The following is a 20,465-nucleotide window of genomic DNA, read 5'->3' as shown; positions in this document are numbered from 1 at the left end:
CAAAGAAATGAAAGCTACCATTCTTTAACAAAGAACTTAAAAGGAGATGCTAAAATTAAATTGGAGAACCAGATTTTATGTGATTGAAGTCACTTAGAGCTCAGCCCAACTCAGGTACTAGGCCACACCTCTCTGTAAGGTGAGAATAATTTGGAAAAAGGTTGGAGAAAAGGTTGTGAGATAAAAATCATACTGTCTACTAATCTTACTGATTTCCTTAGTTGTAGCTAGCATTCAAAAACACTTTGTGTACGATTTTTGATGAAATTGGGGTTTTATGGTAGGTTTTTTGTTTTTCTGGCTCAGAACATGCAGTAGCTAAGTCTCAAGAGAGCCCTGCTTTGCAGAGCTTACCTTTTTAATTGTTACCAACTTTGACAGAACCAAATCTAGCCACCAAATTATCCAAAGAAAGCCATTATCTGAACATGGATTTGATGACCAATGAAGCTTGTGACTCACCGGGACTTGATTTTTTTTCTTTTTTCCAATATTCCACCTTACTCTTCCAGCAATAACTTCTGGAAAGATGAAGAAAGACCATCTTTCCTCTTTACACTAGGAACCAAACTTCCACACAAACATGAGTGTGGAAGGTTGGATCACATACAACCTCCTTGTATATATTAGATTGCTTAATCAAGGTCCTTTAAAGGTTTTGCCAAACACATGAAGGGAGAAGTACAAATATGGGGTATAATTACTATCTTTTTTCATGCTCATATTTCAGTTTGGTATCTTCCAGATGTGTTGGACATCAACAGCTACAATCCACAAAAAACAGGCTGGGGTAGTTTAGGGTTATCAGACATACAACAAAACATTCCTCCTTTTTGTCCTCATATCCCAAATCTGACAAGCATAGCATTACAATAAAATATTGCTCAGCTTTTTTAGTATCCTTTTATTATTACTTTGGATTGTCTAAACAACACTCATTTAAGCTTTCACATATTATAACCTTGTAAACTGTCTACTTCTTTCTTTCCCTCAACTGTCCGCAGGCTTGGCAGCCTAGATTTGCATAATTTAATTTATTTTCTGTTTTCATCCCATCCCCTTCAAATTTATGAACCCTGTTGTCTCTAAATCTTATGACTCATCATATTTTTAGGCTGAAATTTGAAAAACATCAGTTAGTAGAACTTTTGAACATCTTTTAATTAATAGTAAGTGACTTCGGACATATTAGCCGTAACGATGCCGGCTGTTTCTGTTACAATACTGGAAGAAAAGTAGAACTGCTAACTCTAAAACGCGTTTTTATCCACTCTGACTTTCTTCCAGACCTCGTTGAAGGAAAAGTATTTATATGCAGCAACTAGGACCCGACTTCTGGCGGAACGCCTGCCACATTCCTCCCGTTTCAAGGCTTTTAAGCGCAATCCCCCATCTTGGTTGTGGGAACCTCGGCTGCAACCCGCTCCAACTTTAACGGTGCCACCAAAAGAGATAGGGCAGTTTCACGTCTGTCGCCATTTTGGATCGGAAACGAGGTTGCGGGAGTCATTGGACAGCAGCAGCATTTTCTCGCAGGTATTTATTGCCAAGAGCACATGGGATCCTAGCACACTCTAGGCATGCCGTTTCATATTTGCAACCCCAACCCTTTTTTTTCTCTTTTCCTTTGCATCAATGATCGGGTTTGTAGTTCTCTAAACACAATCGTCTCCCTTATAAGAAGGTCCTCCTGATGCATTAACTATATTTTCCCACGAATCTTAGCCAGTTATTGAAGTCGTAGTCCAGCTACAGATTAGGAAAAACTGGTTGATCCTGTGAATCTTTCGAAGTTGCTGCCGTTTGTATTCGGTTTATAACCCGCCTGATTGTCAGAGCAACTCCTGGGGACCTGAGCTAGATTAAGCAATTGCAAAGAGAGGCAGAATCTTGTGACACTTAAAAAAAATTACTAATGTATCTATTACTATACAAGTCCTCTTCATCAGAGGCGTGACATCTTGGGATGAGAGAGAGGTGTATATTAAACACCTTGATCTGTAATGGGAAGTGGGAATAGGGAATAAAATGGAGCACATGCCGACCATGATAATTGACCGTTGCCATTCACAAAATCAAAGTTATCTTGAGCATTAGAGCAATTTTGCCACCTGACAGATTAGTGCTATCTAACTCTTAATTCATATCTGAATCCCCCAGGCACCCTCAGATACACCATGCAATTATGACGCACACTCTGGGCCAGAGATGAAGGTGTCTACCAGATCCTCTCCACCGAGAAGGAAGAAGAAAAAGCTGAGCTGCGAGCTGCAGGATGGCTTTGGTATCTCCTCTGATCTTTTTGCACAGCTATGCAAAAAATAATAAGCAGGAACAGTATTTCTTGAGCTTGGCAACTTGGAGATGGCTGGCTGGGGAATTCTGGGAGTTGAGGTCCACACATCTTCAAGTTGCCAACGTTGTGAAACATTGGGCAAGAGGCTTGGCCGATGTAGCTATCCCTGAGCTACCTTGATCTGCCAAGGTTCTCTGGGAGACACACGTTCTGTCTTTTCCATCCTCATTGATTTTATTTTTTCATTTAAAATATTTATGGTCTAGCTAGGGGGGGTCTAGTGGCAGTTCACAGCTCATGAAAAAGATTAAGATCAATTATAACTTACTTTAAACACACAGAATAATAAACACAGTAAGACTGATTGAAACATACAAAGGAGAGAGAGGCTCTATCAGGTCCTGGACCCTTAAGTCTCAAAAACAGAATGAAAAGCCAAAAACTTTGACTGGCACTGAAAGGGCAGCCATGACAATGCCAGCCTAGCATCTAGGGAAAAAGGATTCCCAAACTAGGGTGACACAGCATATACCCACATGTTTCTTCTAACATGGGACACCCTTGCAGCCCTTTTCTGCAAATCTTCACTGTGAGAATCTCTGGCATTCTTGCAGTTCCTACCCTTATAGGTAGTCCTCGACTTACAGCAGTCCATTTAATGACCATTCAAAGTTACAATGGCAGTGAAAAAAATGATTATAGCAATAGGACTTAGACTTATATACCGCTTCATAGTGCTTTATAGCCTTCTCTGAGCCAGCATATTGCCCTCAAATATCTGGGTCATTTTATCGACCTCAGAAGGATGGAAAACTGAGCCAACCTTGAGCCGCTCAGAATCGAATTCCTGGAGTGAGCAGTAAGTTAGCCTGCAGTACTGTATTTCAACCACTGCCCCATCATGGCTTTTGTGACCATTTTTCACAATTATGACTGTTGCAGCATACCCATGGTCACCTGATCAAAATTTGAATGCTTGGTAACTGGCTCATATTTATAACAGTTGCCGTGTCCCGGGGCCATGTGATATCTTTTGTGATCTTCTGACAAGCAAAGTCAGTTAACAGCCATGTTACTGACTACAACTGCAGTGATTCATTTAACAACTGGCAAGAAAGGTCATGAAACGGGCAAAACTTATTTAAATGTTTTCTTAACAACAGCAATTTGAGGTTCAATTGTGGTCATAAGTTGAGGACTATCAGTATTTTGTACAAAATGCTCCCACCTCCTCTCTTCTCCACAACAATCCTATGAGGTGGGTTTATTCATTTATTGGTGTGCCACCTTTATTATTTTTACAAATAACTCAAGGTGAACATATTCAGTATAGCTTCCTCCTCCAATTTTTTCCACAACAATCCTGAGAGATGGGTTGGGCTGAGGGAGAATGACTAGCCCAAAATCACCCAGACATCTTTCATGGCTAAGGCAGAACTTGAACTCACAATCTCTTGCTTTCCAGCCTAGGCCTTAACTACTAGTTTTCAGGGTTGACCAGAGAGGGAGTGAATGGCCCAAAGTCTCTCAGCCAACTTTGATGTCTAAGGGAGGATTAGAACTCATGGCCCCCAGTTTCTAGTTCAGCAACATATGTATACATGTGAACATAATTACTATTAAAAAAGGCCAGCAGAAGCACCTAGGCCAAGGGTAAGCAATCTTGGCTCTTTTATGACTTGTGGACTTCAACTCCCAGAATTCCTGAGCCAGGCCCTGAGCTAGGCAACTACCGTAGTTTTCATAGAACTAATGTGAGGCAATGCCTAAAGCAGGGGTCTTCAAACTTGGTCCTTTTATGACTTGTGCTGGCTGAGGAATTCTGGGAGTTGAAGTCCACAAGTCATAAAAGGGCCAAGTTTGAAGACCCCTGGCCTAAAGAATGGCAAGCATCACGTAATTGCTGCCACATTCTGCCTAATCAGCAGCTTCCGAGCCAGCTCCATGATCAGAGAATGGACTACAGTCCCGGAGCTATTCTGACCTGGTTTAGTATAATGTTAAGTTTAACCATGGCATATTGAATAAACCACAGTTGGCAGGGTAAAAGCATAATGCTAAGCCTCAAATAAATGCACCACGGTGTATTGCGCATAGCCAAATATCAGGTGTAGATCATACGACAAGTAAGATGAGGTATTTACAGTCTGCTCTGGAATTCATGTGATAGATATTCAACTTTCATCCATTCATTTAGCAACCATTCGAAGTTACAAGGGCACTGAAAAGTGATTTACAACCAGTCCCCACAGCATCCCAATGGTCACATAATCAAAATTTGGGTGCTTTGCAATTGGCACCTATTTACAACACCTGCAGTGTCCTGGGGTCATGTGATCACCATTTGTGACTTTCCTAGCCAGCTTTTGACAAGCAAAGTCAATGGGGGAACAACTAAATCATTCACTTAACTGCTGTGATTCACATAACCATGGCAAAAAGATCATAAAATTGGGGACAACTCACAACATCTGCCTTGCTTAGCAATGGAAATTCTGATCCCACTTGTGGTCATAACTCCAGGACTACTGATATCAGGGGTCTTCAAACTTGGCCCTTTTATGACTTGTGAACTTCAACTCCCAGAATTCCTCAGCCAGGCACACTGGCTGAGGAATTCTGGGAGTTGAAGTCCACAAATCATAAAGGGCCAATTTTGAAGACCCCTGATTTATATGTTAAGGAGTGCACAAAACTGGAGCACCTGTTCCTTCTATCTTCACCTAGAGGGGCGGAGATTAAAAAATCACTGGATTAGCATGATTGGATGGATCTAGAGCAGGCATGTCAAACTGTGGGCCGAATGCGTCACGTCGAAATCGCGTCCACCCCATTGCCGGCAATGGGGGAAAAGTCGCGAGATCATGTGATGTCGCGAGTTTGACATGCCTGAGGAATCCATCCGTCAAAAAATTTAACATGGCAGCCCCAACCATATAATCAAATGGCTTTGATTACAGAGTTGTGGCTCCATCTTGATCAGGGGTGGGCAACTGTGACCTGACTTAGGAATTCTGGGAGTTGAAGTCCACAGGTCATAAACGGGCCATAGTTGCCCACCCCTGACCTTGATCCATCAGAAATAAGACTAAAGAAAAGCAATTGGATTCCAATTGTATCCAAAGAACAAAAATTAAGCTGTCCCCCCCCTCCCCCAAAAAAACTTACCTTTTTCTGGCACTCTCATCCCTCCTCCTCTATTTCAGGCCTCCCCATCACAGTGCCTTGCCGATCTAGCGGATTTCAATGTTTTAAAATCAGCCAGCAGAGCCATCAAGTGGGAGACAACAAGAACTGAAGTCCAAGGCTTCTGAAGATGCAAATTGGGAAAGGTAGCTCTGTTCTTCGCCCTTTCACGCCCTTCTTTAAGCTTTGAGCAAGAACTTTGTGCATCTCAATATTTCATTTCTCTGCACATCTGCTACAAAACCAGCTGCTGAAGATTGGTTATTAGCCAATAAATAACATCCATCACTCCCGCTGCAGAATGCAGCAGGATTACCTGCTCCGGGAAAGACAACATTAAATAAATTTCCTACCCTCTGATATCAAACAGAAATTTATGGAAAATACCAACTAAAAACAAACAACATTTATTTTACTTTTTTTAACCACATAATAAAAATCAAGCGAATGCAGGAACGCAATAAAAGAAGCTCAGGTGCAACCCTTATCATCGTTAACATAAATCTAAGTGGCCTAAACATTTTTTTTAAAAAAAGAAAAAACTTCACCTGATAAGATTTCTTAAACAGTTCTAGAAGTGATGTATAAAGAACAGGCTTTAGCTAATTAAAAAGAACAGAGTACGAGTTATTTGGGAAATGCTATACTAAGATCTTAATGGCTCACCACGTATGCATTTGGATAGTTTCAAAGAGGTTTATTTCTTCCCTCCAGCAATTTAGCATTCATCTGACTGAGAAATGTCATAACAAGCTGGCTTGTTTTTTTATTATTAATGGATGCATTTAAATTCTTTTTTTTCCTGAGAGCTCAGAGTGGCACATATATCAAAGCAGGGATGCTTCCTTCGTCTTATTTTCACAATTTCTGAAGATGAGAGTGTTTCATCATGTGCTTACTTATTTTAATCCAATTTTCTGCCATTACATGACATAGTAAATCAACTACGCTAGACTAAATGGGTCTGGCTAGTTATGGTAAGCAGGATTGGGTAAACATTATCCTAATAACTAGCCTGTTATCCAGTCAAGTCTTTGAGAAAGCCGCTTTTTGTCACTCTGATTCTGCCCTGTCCCAATTCAACACTTCAGCTCTATAATACTTGAAAAGAACCGTATTGTGGAAACAGTTTCCCACTATAGCATAGTTAAGTCCTCGACTTACAACCATAATTGGGACCAGAATTTATGTTAAGTGAGAAATTTGTTGAGTTTTGCCCCCTTTTATGACTTTTCTTGAATTTTGTTAAGTGAATCACTGCATTTGTTAAATTAGTAATTTAACCTGGCTTCCCCCGTTGACTTTGCTTGTCAGAAGGTCGCAAAAGATGATCACATGACCCTGGGACACATTGCAAACGTCAGCAATATGAACTGTCAAGCATCTGAATATAAATCACTGACCACAGGATGCTACAACAGTCGTAAGTGTGAAAAATGGTCATAAGTCACTTTTTTCAGTGCCAGTGTAACTTAGAACAGTCTCTAAATGAACTGTTGTAAGTCGAGGGCTACTTGTAACTGTTAAGTGACTCCTGCCGTCATTAAGTGAATCCGGCTTCCCCCGTTGACTTTGCTTGTCGGAAGCCATCTGGGAAGGTCACAAATGGCAATCGTGTGATCCTGCAATTGTCGTAAACACATGCCTGTTGCCAAGCACCAGAGTTTTGATCAGGTGACCGAGGGGATGTTGTGACTGGTGTTAAGTGTGAGGACCAGTCATAAGTCACTTTTTTCAGTGCTGGTATAACTTTGAATAGTTGCTAAATGAATGGTTGCAACTCAAGGACTACCTGTACTAGTAATTGAGATGGATGTCAGTAGATTTGTAGGTAGTGGTGGTAATGTTCAGTTGTTAAGTTGTGTTGACTCTTTGCAACCCCATGGACCAGAGCACGGCAGGGCCTCCCTGTCCTCCACCCTCTCCTGGAGTTTGCCCAAGATACCAAGAGATGCTCAGGTCCTGGGCCATCAGAGTGATAGTTTAAGTCAGGGGTCCTCAAACTTGGCCACTTTAAGACTTGTGGACTTCAACTCCCAGAATTCCCCAGCCAGCCATGAGTTGAAGTCCACAAGTCTCAAAGTGGCCAAGTTTGAGGACCCCTGATTTAAGTCCTTGGAACCCCATCTGTCAATAGCAGAAGCTGCCCCATGTCTTGGTGACCCGACCGTAGCAGCTGAGGAGACAAACCATGGCAGCCAGCCTCTCCACCATCAGCCCAGCCCACTGGAACGGACAGCTCTCCACGATCATGCTCTGTACTGCATCCCTGAGGAAGCAGCAGCTCTGAAGAACCTGGTGAGGAAACTGAAGGACACTGTGTCCCACCAGAGTGAGCTCCTCCTCAGCCTGCAGAAAACTGTAGAGGACCAGGAACTCCAGTGTCGGGAACTTCAGGTAAGGGCCAGCCCTGCATAACCTGGTGCATGTAATAGACCAACAGTGGGATGGTGAGGAGAGAAAAACCCCTGTGGTGTGGCTTTTGTTTCCAGGAAAAAGCAGAAGCCAAGAAATGTGAGGTTCTCGCTGATCTTGAAGGCCATGTTTCTCAACTCAAAACTGGGAAGCAGAACCTGTGCTGCCAGCGGTACCAGCTGGAGCCAAGGGGGCAATGTTTACAGAAGGAGCAGGATGCCTACAGTGCCACTGTCCTCTCGCTGAGCAAGCAAGCGAGGGGGCAGCTTGAGGACCGAGCGCAACATGAAGTCTTCTCCCTGGAGGGTGTCAAGACTCACAGCAAGTGGTTGAGGTTCTATACAGGCTTTGATAGATACCCTCGCCTCAAGGCCTTCTTGGACTTCCTCCAGGAGGGGGAGAATCTGGAGAATGGTCCCCCCTGTGCCCTCAGTCCCGAGAACCAGCTCTTCTTGGTGCTTGTCCGGTTGCGCTTGGGCCTCCTTCTTCAAGATCTGGCTTTTCGCTTCCATATCTCTGAATCCACAGCCTCCCGCTACTGGCTGAGCTGGATGGAGCTGATGGAACAGAAACTACGACAGGTGAGTGGCTGTTTCCAGTGCTTCCTTCCTTTTCTCTTCCTTCCTTCCTTCCTTTCCTCCCTCCCTCCCTCCTTTCCTTCCTTCCTTCCTTTCCTTTTCTGCCTGCCTTGCTTCCCCATCCCAGTCCAGATGAGCTGTCCTAAACTTCTTGAGCGAAGATCTCATAGCTGAAAATGATGGGAACTGTTCAGATACTGAAGCAGCATAGAAAAAGTGATTTCAATCTTCCTCAATGGCTGCTTATTGTATTTATCTGAATTTCTCTCAACCCTCAGTCTATCCTTAAAATGGCACTTGGATTATTTATTTTATGTGCTCCTTCAAAAAACTTTTTTCTATATGTGATGGTCTTTTAATTTTTTCTTTGATAGTTTCTGAAGCAGATTTGTCAATCTTGGCAACTTTTAAGATCAGTGGACTTCAACTCCCAAAATTCCCCAGTTAGCATGGATGGCTGGGGAATTCTGGGAGTTGGAAGCTTATCCCATTAAAAAAAGCTTATTCAAGGAATAAATGTGTGTGGGGGGGAACAGTAATGGAAGGTGAGCTGAGGTTAAGAATTACTTTAGCTCTCAAAGCTTTGTTTGCCTCAGGGCAGCTGGCTGACAGAACAGGGATTAGTTTCTTTAAGTATAGGTCTGCAGTGCCCCCGTAGTAGATCAGGCTATAAAGCACACAACAAACATACTTAACCCAACCCCATATATAGATCTATTGTGTATTTTCCTTGTAAGATCAAACCTTAGGCTGCCTCATGCTCCCACTTCTGGAATTATGAATAAAAAATTGTTTTTTTGATCTGTGTTTTTTGTATGTGCCCTTGAGTCAGTTTTTCACTCCTGGCAACTCCCTGGATAAGACCTTGCAGTTTTCCGGTTTGCCCTTGCCAGCTTCCTAGGGCTGAGAATGAGTGACTGGCCCAAGATCATCCAGCTGGCTTAGTACCCAAGCTAAAACTAGAACTCCCAGTCTCTTTGTTTCTTATCCGGTGCCTTAATCACTGCCTCAAACTGGCTCTTCTGTTTGATCTGTATGGTGACTCAAATCTGAATTACTTTGAAGTATCATTTAAAATTAATGGAATATACTGAATTGCCACAGACTTTTTCTATTTATTTTAATGAGAGCTAAACCCTTTCCCTGGACTCTTTTATGCATTTATGTCCCAATTTTCCAAATCTTCTTTGATCATTCAAAATAAAAACAAGACCTTCACCAATATGTCTTTGCAGAAAGTCAATCTGTGACTTTTTGAATGTCACTGAATATTTTCCTGGACAGCAAATATTTTATCCTAGTTCATGATCCCCAGAAGCATTATATTGAGAAAGGACTTAGACGGCAAGACTCTCATCTCAGCAATTGGGACATTGGGTGAAGACAGAATCTCATTCCTATTGTGAAGACTTTCCTATTCGCAAATCATACTAATGATCCACTATCGCTTACAAAGTTGCTACTATTTGGTTGTATCTGATCAAGGGTACACTAAGCCTTGGCTTAACCAAGGACTATATTCCAAAAAATAAGCAGGGCCAAAACAAACTTTTAATTATATGTATTACCCCCATATATTCATTTATCCCTTTATCAAAGTAAATCAGTGTTTTTCAAACTTGCACTTTTAAGAGGTGTGGGCTTCAACTATTGAATTTAATTCAACTGTTAAGCATCAAAGTCCACATGTCTTAAAGTTGCCGGGTTTGGAAAAAACTGGATTGATCTTTAGGGTGCAACAGCAAAAAAGGGAAGGGTTATGTGGCCCTCTCAACACCCCTTCTGGGGGACATAAATAGGAGGGATAGCCTTGTGATCCCATTCTTCTTATGCCCCCCCCCCCAAAGCATTTGCTTTACCATCACGGGAACAGGATGCTAGACTTATTAGTTGAATCTCAACTATTACTCCTGTTGCTAATCATCCAGCTTAGATCGTATACCACCTCCCCCCTAATCTTTTTGCCTATAGATGCCTACATTGTCTGTGGGCCTACAGCAAATGAGTATTTCTCACCACTGGCAGGTTCCAGTTGCCTTCAGTCAGCGCTACATAGATGCCTTCAAGCCACAACAGCAACTTCGACATCACGACACGGTGCTGGTGGCTCTGGACTGCGCAGAGCTTTTTTTCGAAGCCCAAGGAACGAAGCGAGGCAAGCGAGATGGCTCCCGGAGTCCTCGGGCCCACTATTCAATCCATGGGTACGCTCTGGCGGCGCCTAGCGGCTTCCTCACTTTCAGTGCAGGAAGGAGCCATGAGTTGCCCTCACTGCCTCCATTCCTGCAGGCGGGACCCGTGGAGCTGACGGCTCAGCAAGAGGCTGCCAAGAGGCAGGTACTGAGTTTACGTAGCCTGACAGACAAGGCTCTGGGCTTCCGTTTCCTGCGCCTGGTTCACCCTCAAAATATGGAAGACCAAGTGAGGAGGGCCTGGATCATCTCCTGTTACTTGGCCTGCCTGCTGCATGAACCAATGGGTCTAATCTAGAGCAAGGATTCCAGTATCCTCAGGACTTTCGTTTTAATAACCGCCTTACTTGTGAACGTTTTGATCACAGGTCTGTTCAGTTAAGATGAATCCCTCCTCGGAGTTAATACTTTCCTGCTTTCCTTGATCATGGATAAAACAAAAGCAACATTCACATATTACCTGCACAGTCCAGCAATCCAGTAATTTTATTTCAAATTCCCTTCCCCAAATTACTTTCCTGAATTGTTAACATCATGTTTTCCAGTTTCCTTCCTAGAAATGTTTAGGGACTGGTTTTTTTCTCCCCCTTTCCTTTTTTTGTCAAATCTTAACTACTGGCAACTAAGGTTTTCTTTGCAACATTTTCAGTAGTTTGACACTGCATTTTTCCTAGGGCTGAGAGAGTAGCTGGCCCCAGGTCACCAGCTAGCATCCTATCCAAGATGGGACTCAGCTTGTTGTTTCTAGCCTGGTATTTTAACCAGTACTTCAAACTAGTTCCATGGTCTTTTTATCATCTTGTTCTTTTTAAAGCAAACAGTTCTAGATCCCAGATTCAAGTGTGGTAAATTTCATTCCTTTTTTTTTTCAGTCTGTTCTCAGATACTGCCTCTAATTCTGGGGTCACCAATGGCTAACAAATTAGTGCTTAAAGACTAGGTTGGCATATTACTTCTATTTTTTTTAAATCTTCCAAGGATGTCTCTCTATGCTGAAATTTATTGCAATTTCAGAATATTTTTCCAACTCCCAGTAAGGACCTAATCCTACTATTTGGTCCTTGACTTTAACTAGCCAACATTTCTACTAAAGGTCTTCCAATAACTGGCTTTTTTTTTAAACAACCCTGTTTACAATGTGAGTTATTTATTAATTACAGGAGGTAAAGATTTCTTGGGAGAAGAATGTATTTTAAAGTGAAGTCTCAAATTCTGTTTTGACTCAACAGATCTTTGCATGCTGGACTCTGAGCAAACAAGCAGACACTGTCAGAATATTAATTTGAGACAAAAAAATTTTAATTGTCTTATATTGGGCGTTACATTTTTTATGAAACATTCTAGTTTTTGTAGCCTCGACTGGCACGGCGACCTCGAGCTCGTTCAAATTTCCGCCCCTTGGATCGGACATATGGCCTGGAAAAAGAAAAGGGATTGAGGGGGGAGTAAGATAAATGGCCTATTGTTATATCCCACTTTTATGCAGAGGACAGAAAACACATACATGTTCTGAAATTCAAAAAAGCCACAAAATGTGGCTTCCTATTTCTAGTCACTTTTCTTCACTCCCTAATCCAAATGGATTCTCTCTTAAATGGAAAAAGGAGTAACTAGTTTCTAGCTTTCAAACTGTTTAATTTTTAGCTTTTAAAAGGTCCTCTAATTCCAAGAATAAGTATTCAGCGGGACTTTACTTATTCCTAAAATACTCAGCCAGTAGATTACAGAAAACTATGTAAGAACTGCAGCTCAAACCTGTCAATAAATTGAGATAGTTCAATGGCTGCAGATATTACAAAGCACAATTCATTATTTCCACATGGTAAGCTTGGGGGGAAAATATCCCTCAACATATTACATGAAACAAGTAATTGCAAGTCATAGCTCTTCAATTCATGTTAAGCACCATTTTTTAAAGTTACTGCAAAATATACAAATGCAGGAACAGTGATGTACGTAAACATGTCATAAAGATTCCATCCTACTTTCTGGCAAAGCTGGAAGGACTAATATTTTCTGAGGTGATCTAAAAATATAGTGAGATTGAAAGATGAGGAAAAAATATCTCTTTCAATTTAGTTTGAGGCATACCTATTCAGGTATTAATCTTGCTGAGTACAAATTTTTTCTCCAAAGAAAAAAGTAAGCAGAGAATTAAAGCTTTAGTTAATCTAATAATCTGGTGTGGTAAATTATGGATCCTGATAGTTTTTTCAGGAATTTAAAGCAGACTTCTCCATTCTGGTACTTATTATTTTTTATGCCAACTGGGCAAAAATCCTCAGCTCTCATTCTAAGAGCAAATCTTTTGTAAAAGTCTTAAAAGATGAAAGCAGCTGTTATACAAGTAATCCTCAATTTACACTGGTTGCTGAATGACCACTTTAAATTACGAGTTTGTAATGCACTTCTGGCTGTCATAAAATGTCATGCCAACAGTCACATGACTGCATTTATGGCGCTCAATTTATCCCTGCAATTCGGACTGGATTTCCAGTCAGAAGTCATTAGGATGGTTAAGCTGAGGCACCCAATTGACTGGACATGATTTTACAACACTTTTTGTGATATCGTTAAGCGAATCGGCAGCTGTTCTGCCAACCTTGTGGTCATAAGTGTGAAACCACTCTTCTGAATAGCATATATCATGATCATGTAACAGTGGGCTACTGTAACCAGCCGCAAAGGCAAGCCAATTGCCAAGCACCTAAAATGCAATTGCATGTTGTGTGTATTGGCGCAACATTTTTTGACAGCCAGAAGTGCTTTACAAACTCATAATTTCAAAAGGCCATCGAGCAATTTTCTCAAATCTTTCTAATATATTTAATCATTCAGGGAAACTTTGAAAATGCCTTCCAATAGCAAAGCATTGTCCTGAAGCATTAACTTAACCGACCTTTCCAGGATAATATTGGACTCAAAGTTTTATACGAGTCCAGATTTCCTTAAAAATCTGGAAACAGTCCTTCACAAAGCATCCATCCTTTAAACAGCCATGCCTTTCAGCATGCTCAACACAGCTGACCCAGGGACTGTTCCTGGATATGGTGTATGCATAGCTGTGTTGCTAACTATTCCAGAACTACCATGAAGCTTGCAGATACGCAGGGAAAGCCTTTGATATAATTCCCCCCCCCCCAGCCTTCCAGAAAACACTGCTGCTGCATGGCCTGGAAGTACTTTTTACTTCTGCCTCTCCACTTTGCAGTGTGTCCCTTTTCAATATTTTCCAAACAAGGTGCAGGCAAAGCACCAGAAAAAGAGTGAGCCAGATTAGGAGAAGCAAGCAGCAAAGATAATGCTTGACTTACAACCATTTGTTTAGTGACCATTTAGTTACCACAGCATTGAAAAAAGTGACTTATGAACAGTTTTCACATTACCGTTGCAGCGTCCCCATGGTCACATGATCAGAATTGGACCCTTAGCCACTGGCATGTATTTATGATGGTTGCAGTGTGTCCCAGGGGTCAGGGGATCACCTTTTCTGACCTTCTGACAAGCAAAGTCAAGGGGGAAGCCAGATTCACTTAGCAACCGTGTTACTAACTTAACAACTGCAGTGATTCGCTTAACAATTGTGGCAAGAAAGGTCATAAAATGGAGCAAAACTCATTCAACAACTGTTTTGCTTGGCGACAGAAATGTTGGGCTCAATTGTGGTTATAAGTCAACGACTACCCGTAAGTTTAGAAACCAAAGGTGTCATTGCAGAAGAGTAAGCACTAAGCAAAAGCACAAATTCAGCTCAAATTAAGTCTTTTAAAAAGTTGTCGTGATTTTGAACCACCATCTCTTGACTTGACTTTGTAAATCAGACAAAATAGGGTAAGAGCCAAATGCCCAGAAGGAAACCTAATGGTCTGGAATACTCACTTAGTGTGGCTGTGGGGGGTACCAGGAGCCTTGCCAAAATGCCGATAAACCTGGCGGGCCTTTCTGGGTCCTGCAGGAGGCAAGTTCAGAGAGAGCTTTCAGTCAGGCTGAGACATCAACAGGACTAAGACCAATAAAAGCTTCAAAATTCTTGAAAGTCTTTAATGTCCTCTCCCAACTCACCAGAAAGCAAAACAGTTCCCTGGCCCTTAGGAGCAGCCATGGCTAACTGGTCAAAAGTCATGATCTGGCCTCCAGATTTCAAGATGCGTCGGCGGGCTCCCTGTGTGACTCTGAGGGCACAAATCTGAGGAGGGGAAAAAAAAAAACAGTCTGCAACATGAGAATCCTCAAAGCCAACAATAAAAAAATGTAAGCATAGGCAGCCATCATTACCCATGGGGTCATTATTTTGATTGTTGTCCCATCTTTATTACTTTAATAACTCAAGGCATGGATGTACCTAATACTCCTTCCTCCTCCTATTTTCCCCACAACAACAACTTTGTGAGGTAGATTGGACCGAGAGTGCGTGACTGGCTCAAAGTGACCCAGCTGGTTTTTGTGTCTAAGGCAGGACTAAAACTCTGGTTCCTAGCCTGGTCTCTTAACTGCTGCCCCTAAATGGCTTGTCCACACTTAGAAAATATGAGACCTTGTTCCCCGCAGGAAAGGGTTTTATGTATCCATAATTTTAGATTATTTTGCATATGGATAAAATGGGAACAAGCTTGTGTACATATGTAACAAAAAAATTTTACCATCTCCATTATAGTAATTGAACCCACGCAAACGATAGGATATTTCTATTTACAATCTCACCTACATCTCAGTACCTTTAATCAACTGACTACAAGGAGACACTCAACGATTAGTCAGGAAGCCAAGGTTCAGAATATTAAAAAATATTTTAAAGAAAAACACTTGTAAAAATTGCATTTCTGCTCTGGGTAGAATTAGCAGCAAAGCAACTATAAATATTTACTGAAGATACACACTAGCTTTTTGCATATAGTTCTATATTTACTGTCCGCTCCTATATATTGTTATTTTCCTCTAGTTTTATGAAATTTAAGCTGTCAAGAAATCCATCCATCCATTGCTCTATCCCCTCCCATCTGAAGAATTACTCTGCCACCAGTCAGGATACCTTCAGTTTGGGAATTTCCTGGATGCGAACATCATCCGTCACGGTGCCCACCACAACAGCTGTTTTGTTTTCCCGCCCTTGGAGCTTCATTTTACGGATCTAGAGAATAAAAGAGTGATCAAGTTAGCCTGCCTGTCCTGACCAATTTGTCTTTATAAACAGAGGCTTCAATCAGGAGGGGAATATCGCTGTGCTGAGCGTCATTGTTTTCCCGCAGACATTTCTAGTTGGATAATGAAAGGTCTGCAGGAAAACTGAGCTCAGAGAACACCAAGCACTCTGACTTAATAATATTCTCTCCTAGTGGAATATTACCACTGTTCGCCTCTTCAGCTCATCACTATACCAATTTCCACTCTTCTTTTTTCTCTGTTTGGTTAAAGCCACAGCAGAGGTGGCATCCCTTCTTCTTTCCACAGAGTAGGAACAATCACAATCACAAAGCATACTTAAAGCAAAGAGGAAAGACTAAAACTAAGAGGGTAGCGGAAGGACCAAGAAACAGAAAAGCGATAAGAGAATTGAAGAGTCTGCACTTACCAAGCGCGACACAGACAATGGAGGCCGGTTGGTGCGGCTCATGAATAGCCGTTTGAGTATCACCTTGTTGAATTTGGCATTGGTCCGGCGAGCCAGGAATCTGTAGAGCTGAGAGGGTGGAAATTAAAACCTCCAAATACACTATGTTATTCTCTCATCCTGCACCAAGGTATCTAGAAATTAGCCTCAAATTTAGAGCACTTTACAGCAACCTTACTCAATATATGACCTTTGCAAATGAAACGGAAGTCCACACTTTCCTCAAATATCACCACAAAGAAGAGCCTATTATCTCCTAAAATCGCCTGAATCATTATGAAAGAGGTGCATTGCCCAATGAAGAGTCTAAAATTAAACCTAAACATTGCTAATGGATTTCCCAGCAACTAAGGATCATATCATGCAAAAGTGATCAATGATGTCACTTAGAATCTTTATACATACAGTACATTGCTGTCAAGTGTAACTCCCCCCCATACCCATATATTTATATTTTTTCATGTAAATGTAAAACTTGGGTCTCACCTTTACTAAGAGACGAAGATAAATATCCTGACTCTTGGGCTCCTTACGCCGAACCTTACGGTCCTTGTTGTGGCGAATATCAATTCCCTGGTGACAAATAAGAGAAATATTCAGGTTAATGGACATATCTTATATATGCCCTTTCCCTGTAGGGTTAGGGTCAGATATGTATGTAAAACTAAATGAACAAAATGTAAATGACATTAGAATGATATATGGCACAACAGCAATAGACATTCAACCATATTGCACCATACTATCCCTATTATGTTGGGTCACATAAGTAGCTGTTAGTCCCTTTTTTAGACAAATGCCAGAGTTATTCAGACTTATTTTATCTATTTCCATTGCTATCTGACCCAGTGTTTCTCAACCTCACGAACTTTTAAGATGCATGGACTTCAACTCTCAGAATTCCCCAATCAGATGCTGGCTGGAGAATTCTGAGAGTTGAAGTCCACCAATCTTAAAATTGTTGAGTATTAGAAACATCAATTTGACTCATCTGCTCTGTCCCAATGAATACAGGCAGGTATCACTGTAGTAGCAATAGGTAAAAAAGAGGTTTGGGGGAGTTTGCACAGACAAGCCACTTAGTTTCATTTCATTTTTTAATAAGTTATTCACATTTAGGTTTCGCAGTTCTATTTTAGTATTGATAGATTTACGTACTATTTAATAATTGCATTTCTTTAGAAATTACTGTTTTGTTTAATGGTTCAGGCATTAGGATAGAAATCTGGAAAACAGGGAGATCTATCTTGCTTTAGGTACAAAGTGACCTTGGCCTGTCATTCTCTCAGCCCTAGGAAACACACATAGATAAATAGGTGACTACAATAAACTAAACTGAACTATACTAGAATTATACTACTAATGTTGGATGGAACAACGGATGGAAACTAATCAAGGAAATGGATGAAAAGTAATCAAGGAGAGAAGCAACCTGGAACTTCCTAACAGTGAGAACAATTAGCCAGGGGAATGGCTTTTCTCTAGAATTTGTGGCTGCTCCATCACTGGAGGTTTTTAAGAAGACACTGAACAGCCACTTGTCTGAAATGGTATAGGGTCTCCTGCTTGAGTAGGGGGTTGGACTAGAAGACCTCCAAGGTCCTTTCCAGTTCTATTCCATTCTATTCCTATAGCTTTGCATCAACTAATTCATAGGGGAAAATGTGCTGTTTGAAGCAGTGTTTGAGGCATCTTGTAAATAATTGAGTACATTTCTTCCCAAATCAATATATATTGCTCACAAAAATAAAGGGAACATATCCTATAAGACATCCTATAGGATGTGTTCCCTTTATTTTTGTGAGCAGGATATATATCTCTCTATATATCTCTCTATATCAAAGTACAAGTTCATTTTCCAATCCTCCAAGCCAGTGGTTCTCAACCTTTTTAATGCCGCGACCCCCAACCAGTCGTAAGTCAAGGACTACTGAATCGGTAATAAGTCGAGGACTACTCAACTGGTGCAGCACCATTTGCAGAATGGGACTTTTGGCGGGCTCAGCAGGGCAGAGACAGCCTGGACAATTCCTATTGGCTTTTGAAAGCCAATAGAATTAGACTCTATTCAAGAGAGTCTATTTTAGATTCAGAAGCAGAATTAGTTAAAGAATGTATAGTTAAATGGGCACAAAATTTTGATGAACCGGTTCCATTAGATACCTGGGAAATTATTTGGGTGAGGAATGTTAAATTTACACAAGGGAAAATTTTTATAAAATGTTTTATAGATGGCACCTTGATCCACAAAAAATGTCTCGTATGTATCCTGACTTGCAACCTAAATGTTGGAGATGTGGATGTTTGGATGCTACTTATTATCACATCTGGTGGCCATGTAAAAATATAAAAGCTTTTTGGATTAAGATATGGTGGAATATTCAAAGAATTTTTAGAAGAAGGATAAAATTTACCCCACAATTGTTTTTGTTAGGTATTGTTTCTGATTGTGATAGTAAAGAGACTATATTGATGTTAAATTTAATCACAGCGGCCAGGTTGTTAATAGGGCAATGTTGGAAGAAGGAATCTTTGCCTACTTTGCAAGAGTGGTTTCTTAAAGTTTCTTATTTGGCGGAAATAGCAAAGATTTCGGCTTTAGTTTTTGAATAATTTATATTTAAAATTTAAGATATTTTATAGACATTTTTTTCCTGATTTTATATGATTTTTTCCTTTTCTGTTTCTTTTTTTCTTTCTTCTTGTATTTTTTTATATATTGTTGTTAACTATTTTATAATTAGTTTAATTAATGTATTTAGATTTGCTTATGGTTTATATGTATCTTAAGATTTTTTAAATTTTTTTTAATTAAGCCTGTATTCAGCTCTGGGAAGGTTGGGGAGGGTTGGGAGGGTCTGGGGAAGGGAATTGTTTTGTAAAACCTAAAAATTTTCAATAAAAAAAGGAGTCTATTTTATTGGCTTTCAAAAGCCAATAGAATAAAAGGGAGTAGCATAGCTAAGGAAAAGGGGAAAAAATGGCGGACTGCATTGTTTGGCGACCCCCGTGAAATGGTCGTTCGACCCCAAATGGGGTCCAGACCCACAGGTTGAGAACCACTGCTCCAAGCCATTCAATTGAGATTGATCATTTTACTTTAGCTGTGTGTTACTCTCAAATTATAGACTGTATTTTGTGTTCATCCTTCAGGTTTATCTACATTTCATGATGAAAAGACCCATCCCCATCTTTGTTTTCACTACAGTACCAATATCAGGTTTAGTCACCATTTTTAAAAGTTTTTTCTCTTGTTCTATACTGTAACTTATTCCTATATCCAGAAAAGTCGCTTTACCTATTGCTACTACACTGTATATAACAAATCTCGTTGAATCCTATGCCTGTTTGCTCAAACAAGACATAAAGAAACCAAAAACAAAAGTCTTTTATTCTACTATCACTATTTTGTAATAGTCACATGGCACCAAAACTTTTAAAATAGCGTCCTGTTTTAGAGGATATCCGAAGCAAATTTTTATGACGCCAGGCTCTCCGTTTTTCATCTAATGTTACTTTATTAGAACCAAAGTAATTAAATAACACTTAAGAATGCAACTCTGGCTTGTCGCGCACACACGTTCGAGCCTTTCTCTGCCCGATCTTTAGGAGAGCCCGCAAACTGGGAGCTTTCTTAGGCCCGAACTCCAACCTGCAACAACAGCCGCCCTCTGCGGGCAGCCCTCTCTAGTATCGGGGTTCGATCCTGGCCCCCCAGAACTTGTATTTTTCCCACTTTACGAACACAACACAACCTGCACTCCAGGCTGCTTCCCCAGAGAAGATTACAACCGATTCAACAGCCCGCCTCCCTTCCCTCTCAATTCTTACCATGGTGGCGTCGGCACGGCTGGAAAATAGAAAGACCGGAAGAGGCCACCGACACGCAAAGAACTATGGGAACGAAAGGATGAGGCAGAGAAACGGGTAATTCTATCTCTCTATGGCAGGGGTAGGCAACTATGTCTCTTTTATGACTCACGGACTTCAACTCCCAGAATTCCTGAGCCAGTCCGCGAGTCATAAAAGAGACAAGGTTGCCTACCCCTGCTCTATGGTGATGTTAAGACTGTGCACGTAATGTAGAGCGACATTCCTTTGTCAAGAAACCAAGCTTCCGGGTTAACTTTCTGATTAATTATATCTCGTTAGAGAGATAAGTAACTGTTCGATATCGGATGAAACTTAGT

At 40.9% G+C, this 20,465-nt stretch overlaps 2 protein-coding genes across 7 annotated transcripts; one reads left to right on the top strand and one right to left on the bottom strand.

Moving 5' to 3' along the window:
* The first annotated feature begins 1,312 nt into the window (after positions 1-1,312).
* LOC120304441 lies at positions 1,313-12,097 on the top strand. Of its 6 annotated transcripts, none has more exons than XM_039334997.1 (7): positions 1,522-1,536; positions 2,161-2,284; positions 5,503-5,628; positions 6,797-6,905; positions 7,623-7,879; positions 7,975-8,478; positions 10,501-12,097. In XM_039334997.1, the coding sequence occupies exons 4-7, from the start codon at positions 6,818-6,820 to the stop codon at positions 10,963-10,965; spliced, it is 1,314 nt and encodes a 437-aa protein (XP_039190931.1). In that variant the 5' UTR covers positions 1,522-1,536; positions 2,161-2,284; positions 5,503-5,628; positions 6,797-6,817; the 3' UTR covers positions 10,966-12,097. The 6 variants fall into 6 exon arrangements, with proteins under 6 accessions (XP_039190934.1, XP_039190932.1, XP_039190931.1 ...); XM_039334996.1 differs by having other exon boundaries at positions 7,620-7,879; XM_039335002.1 differs by lacking the exon at positions 6,797-6,905.
* Positions 11,945-20,181, bottom strand: RPL18 (ribosomal protein L18). Its single transcript, XM_039335003.1, has 7 exons — positions 20,107-20,181; positions 16,762-16,848; positions 16,237-16,344; positions 15,697-15,795; positions 14,730-14,853; positions 14,547-14,616; positions 11,945-12,083 (listed from the first exon to the last, which is right to left on the bottom strand). Exons 1-7 carry the CDS (start codon positions 20,107-20,109, stop codon positions 12,008-12,010), a joined length of 567 nt encoding a protein of 188 aa, XP_039190937.1. The 5' UTR covers positions 20,110-20,181; the 3' UTR covers positions 11,945-12,007.
* Between the last annotated feature and the right edge of the window lie 284 nt (positions 20,182-20,465).

This window comes from Crotalus tigris, unplaced genomic scaffold (assembly GCF_016545835.1).
Source record: "Crotalus tigris isolate CLP2741 ecotype Arizona unplaced genomic scaffold, ASM1654583v1 scf7180000017639.5415321, whole genome shotgun sequence".
NCBI classification, from domain to species: Eukaryota; Metazoa; Chordata; class Lepidosauria; order Squamata; family Viperidae; genus Crotalus; species Crotalus tigris.
Note: the sequence above shows the minus strand (reverse complement) of the source record. Positions and strands in the feature narration are given on the sequence as shown.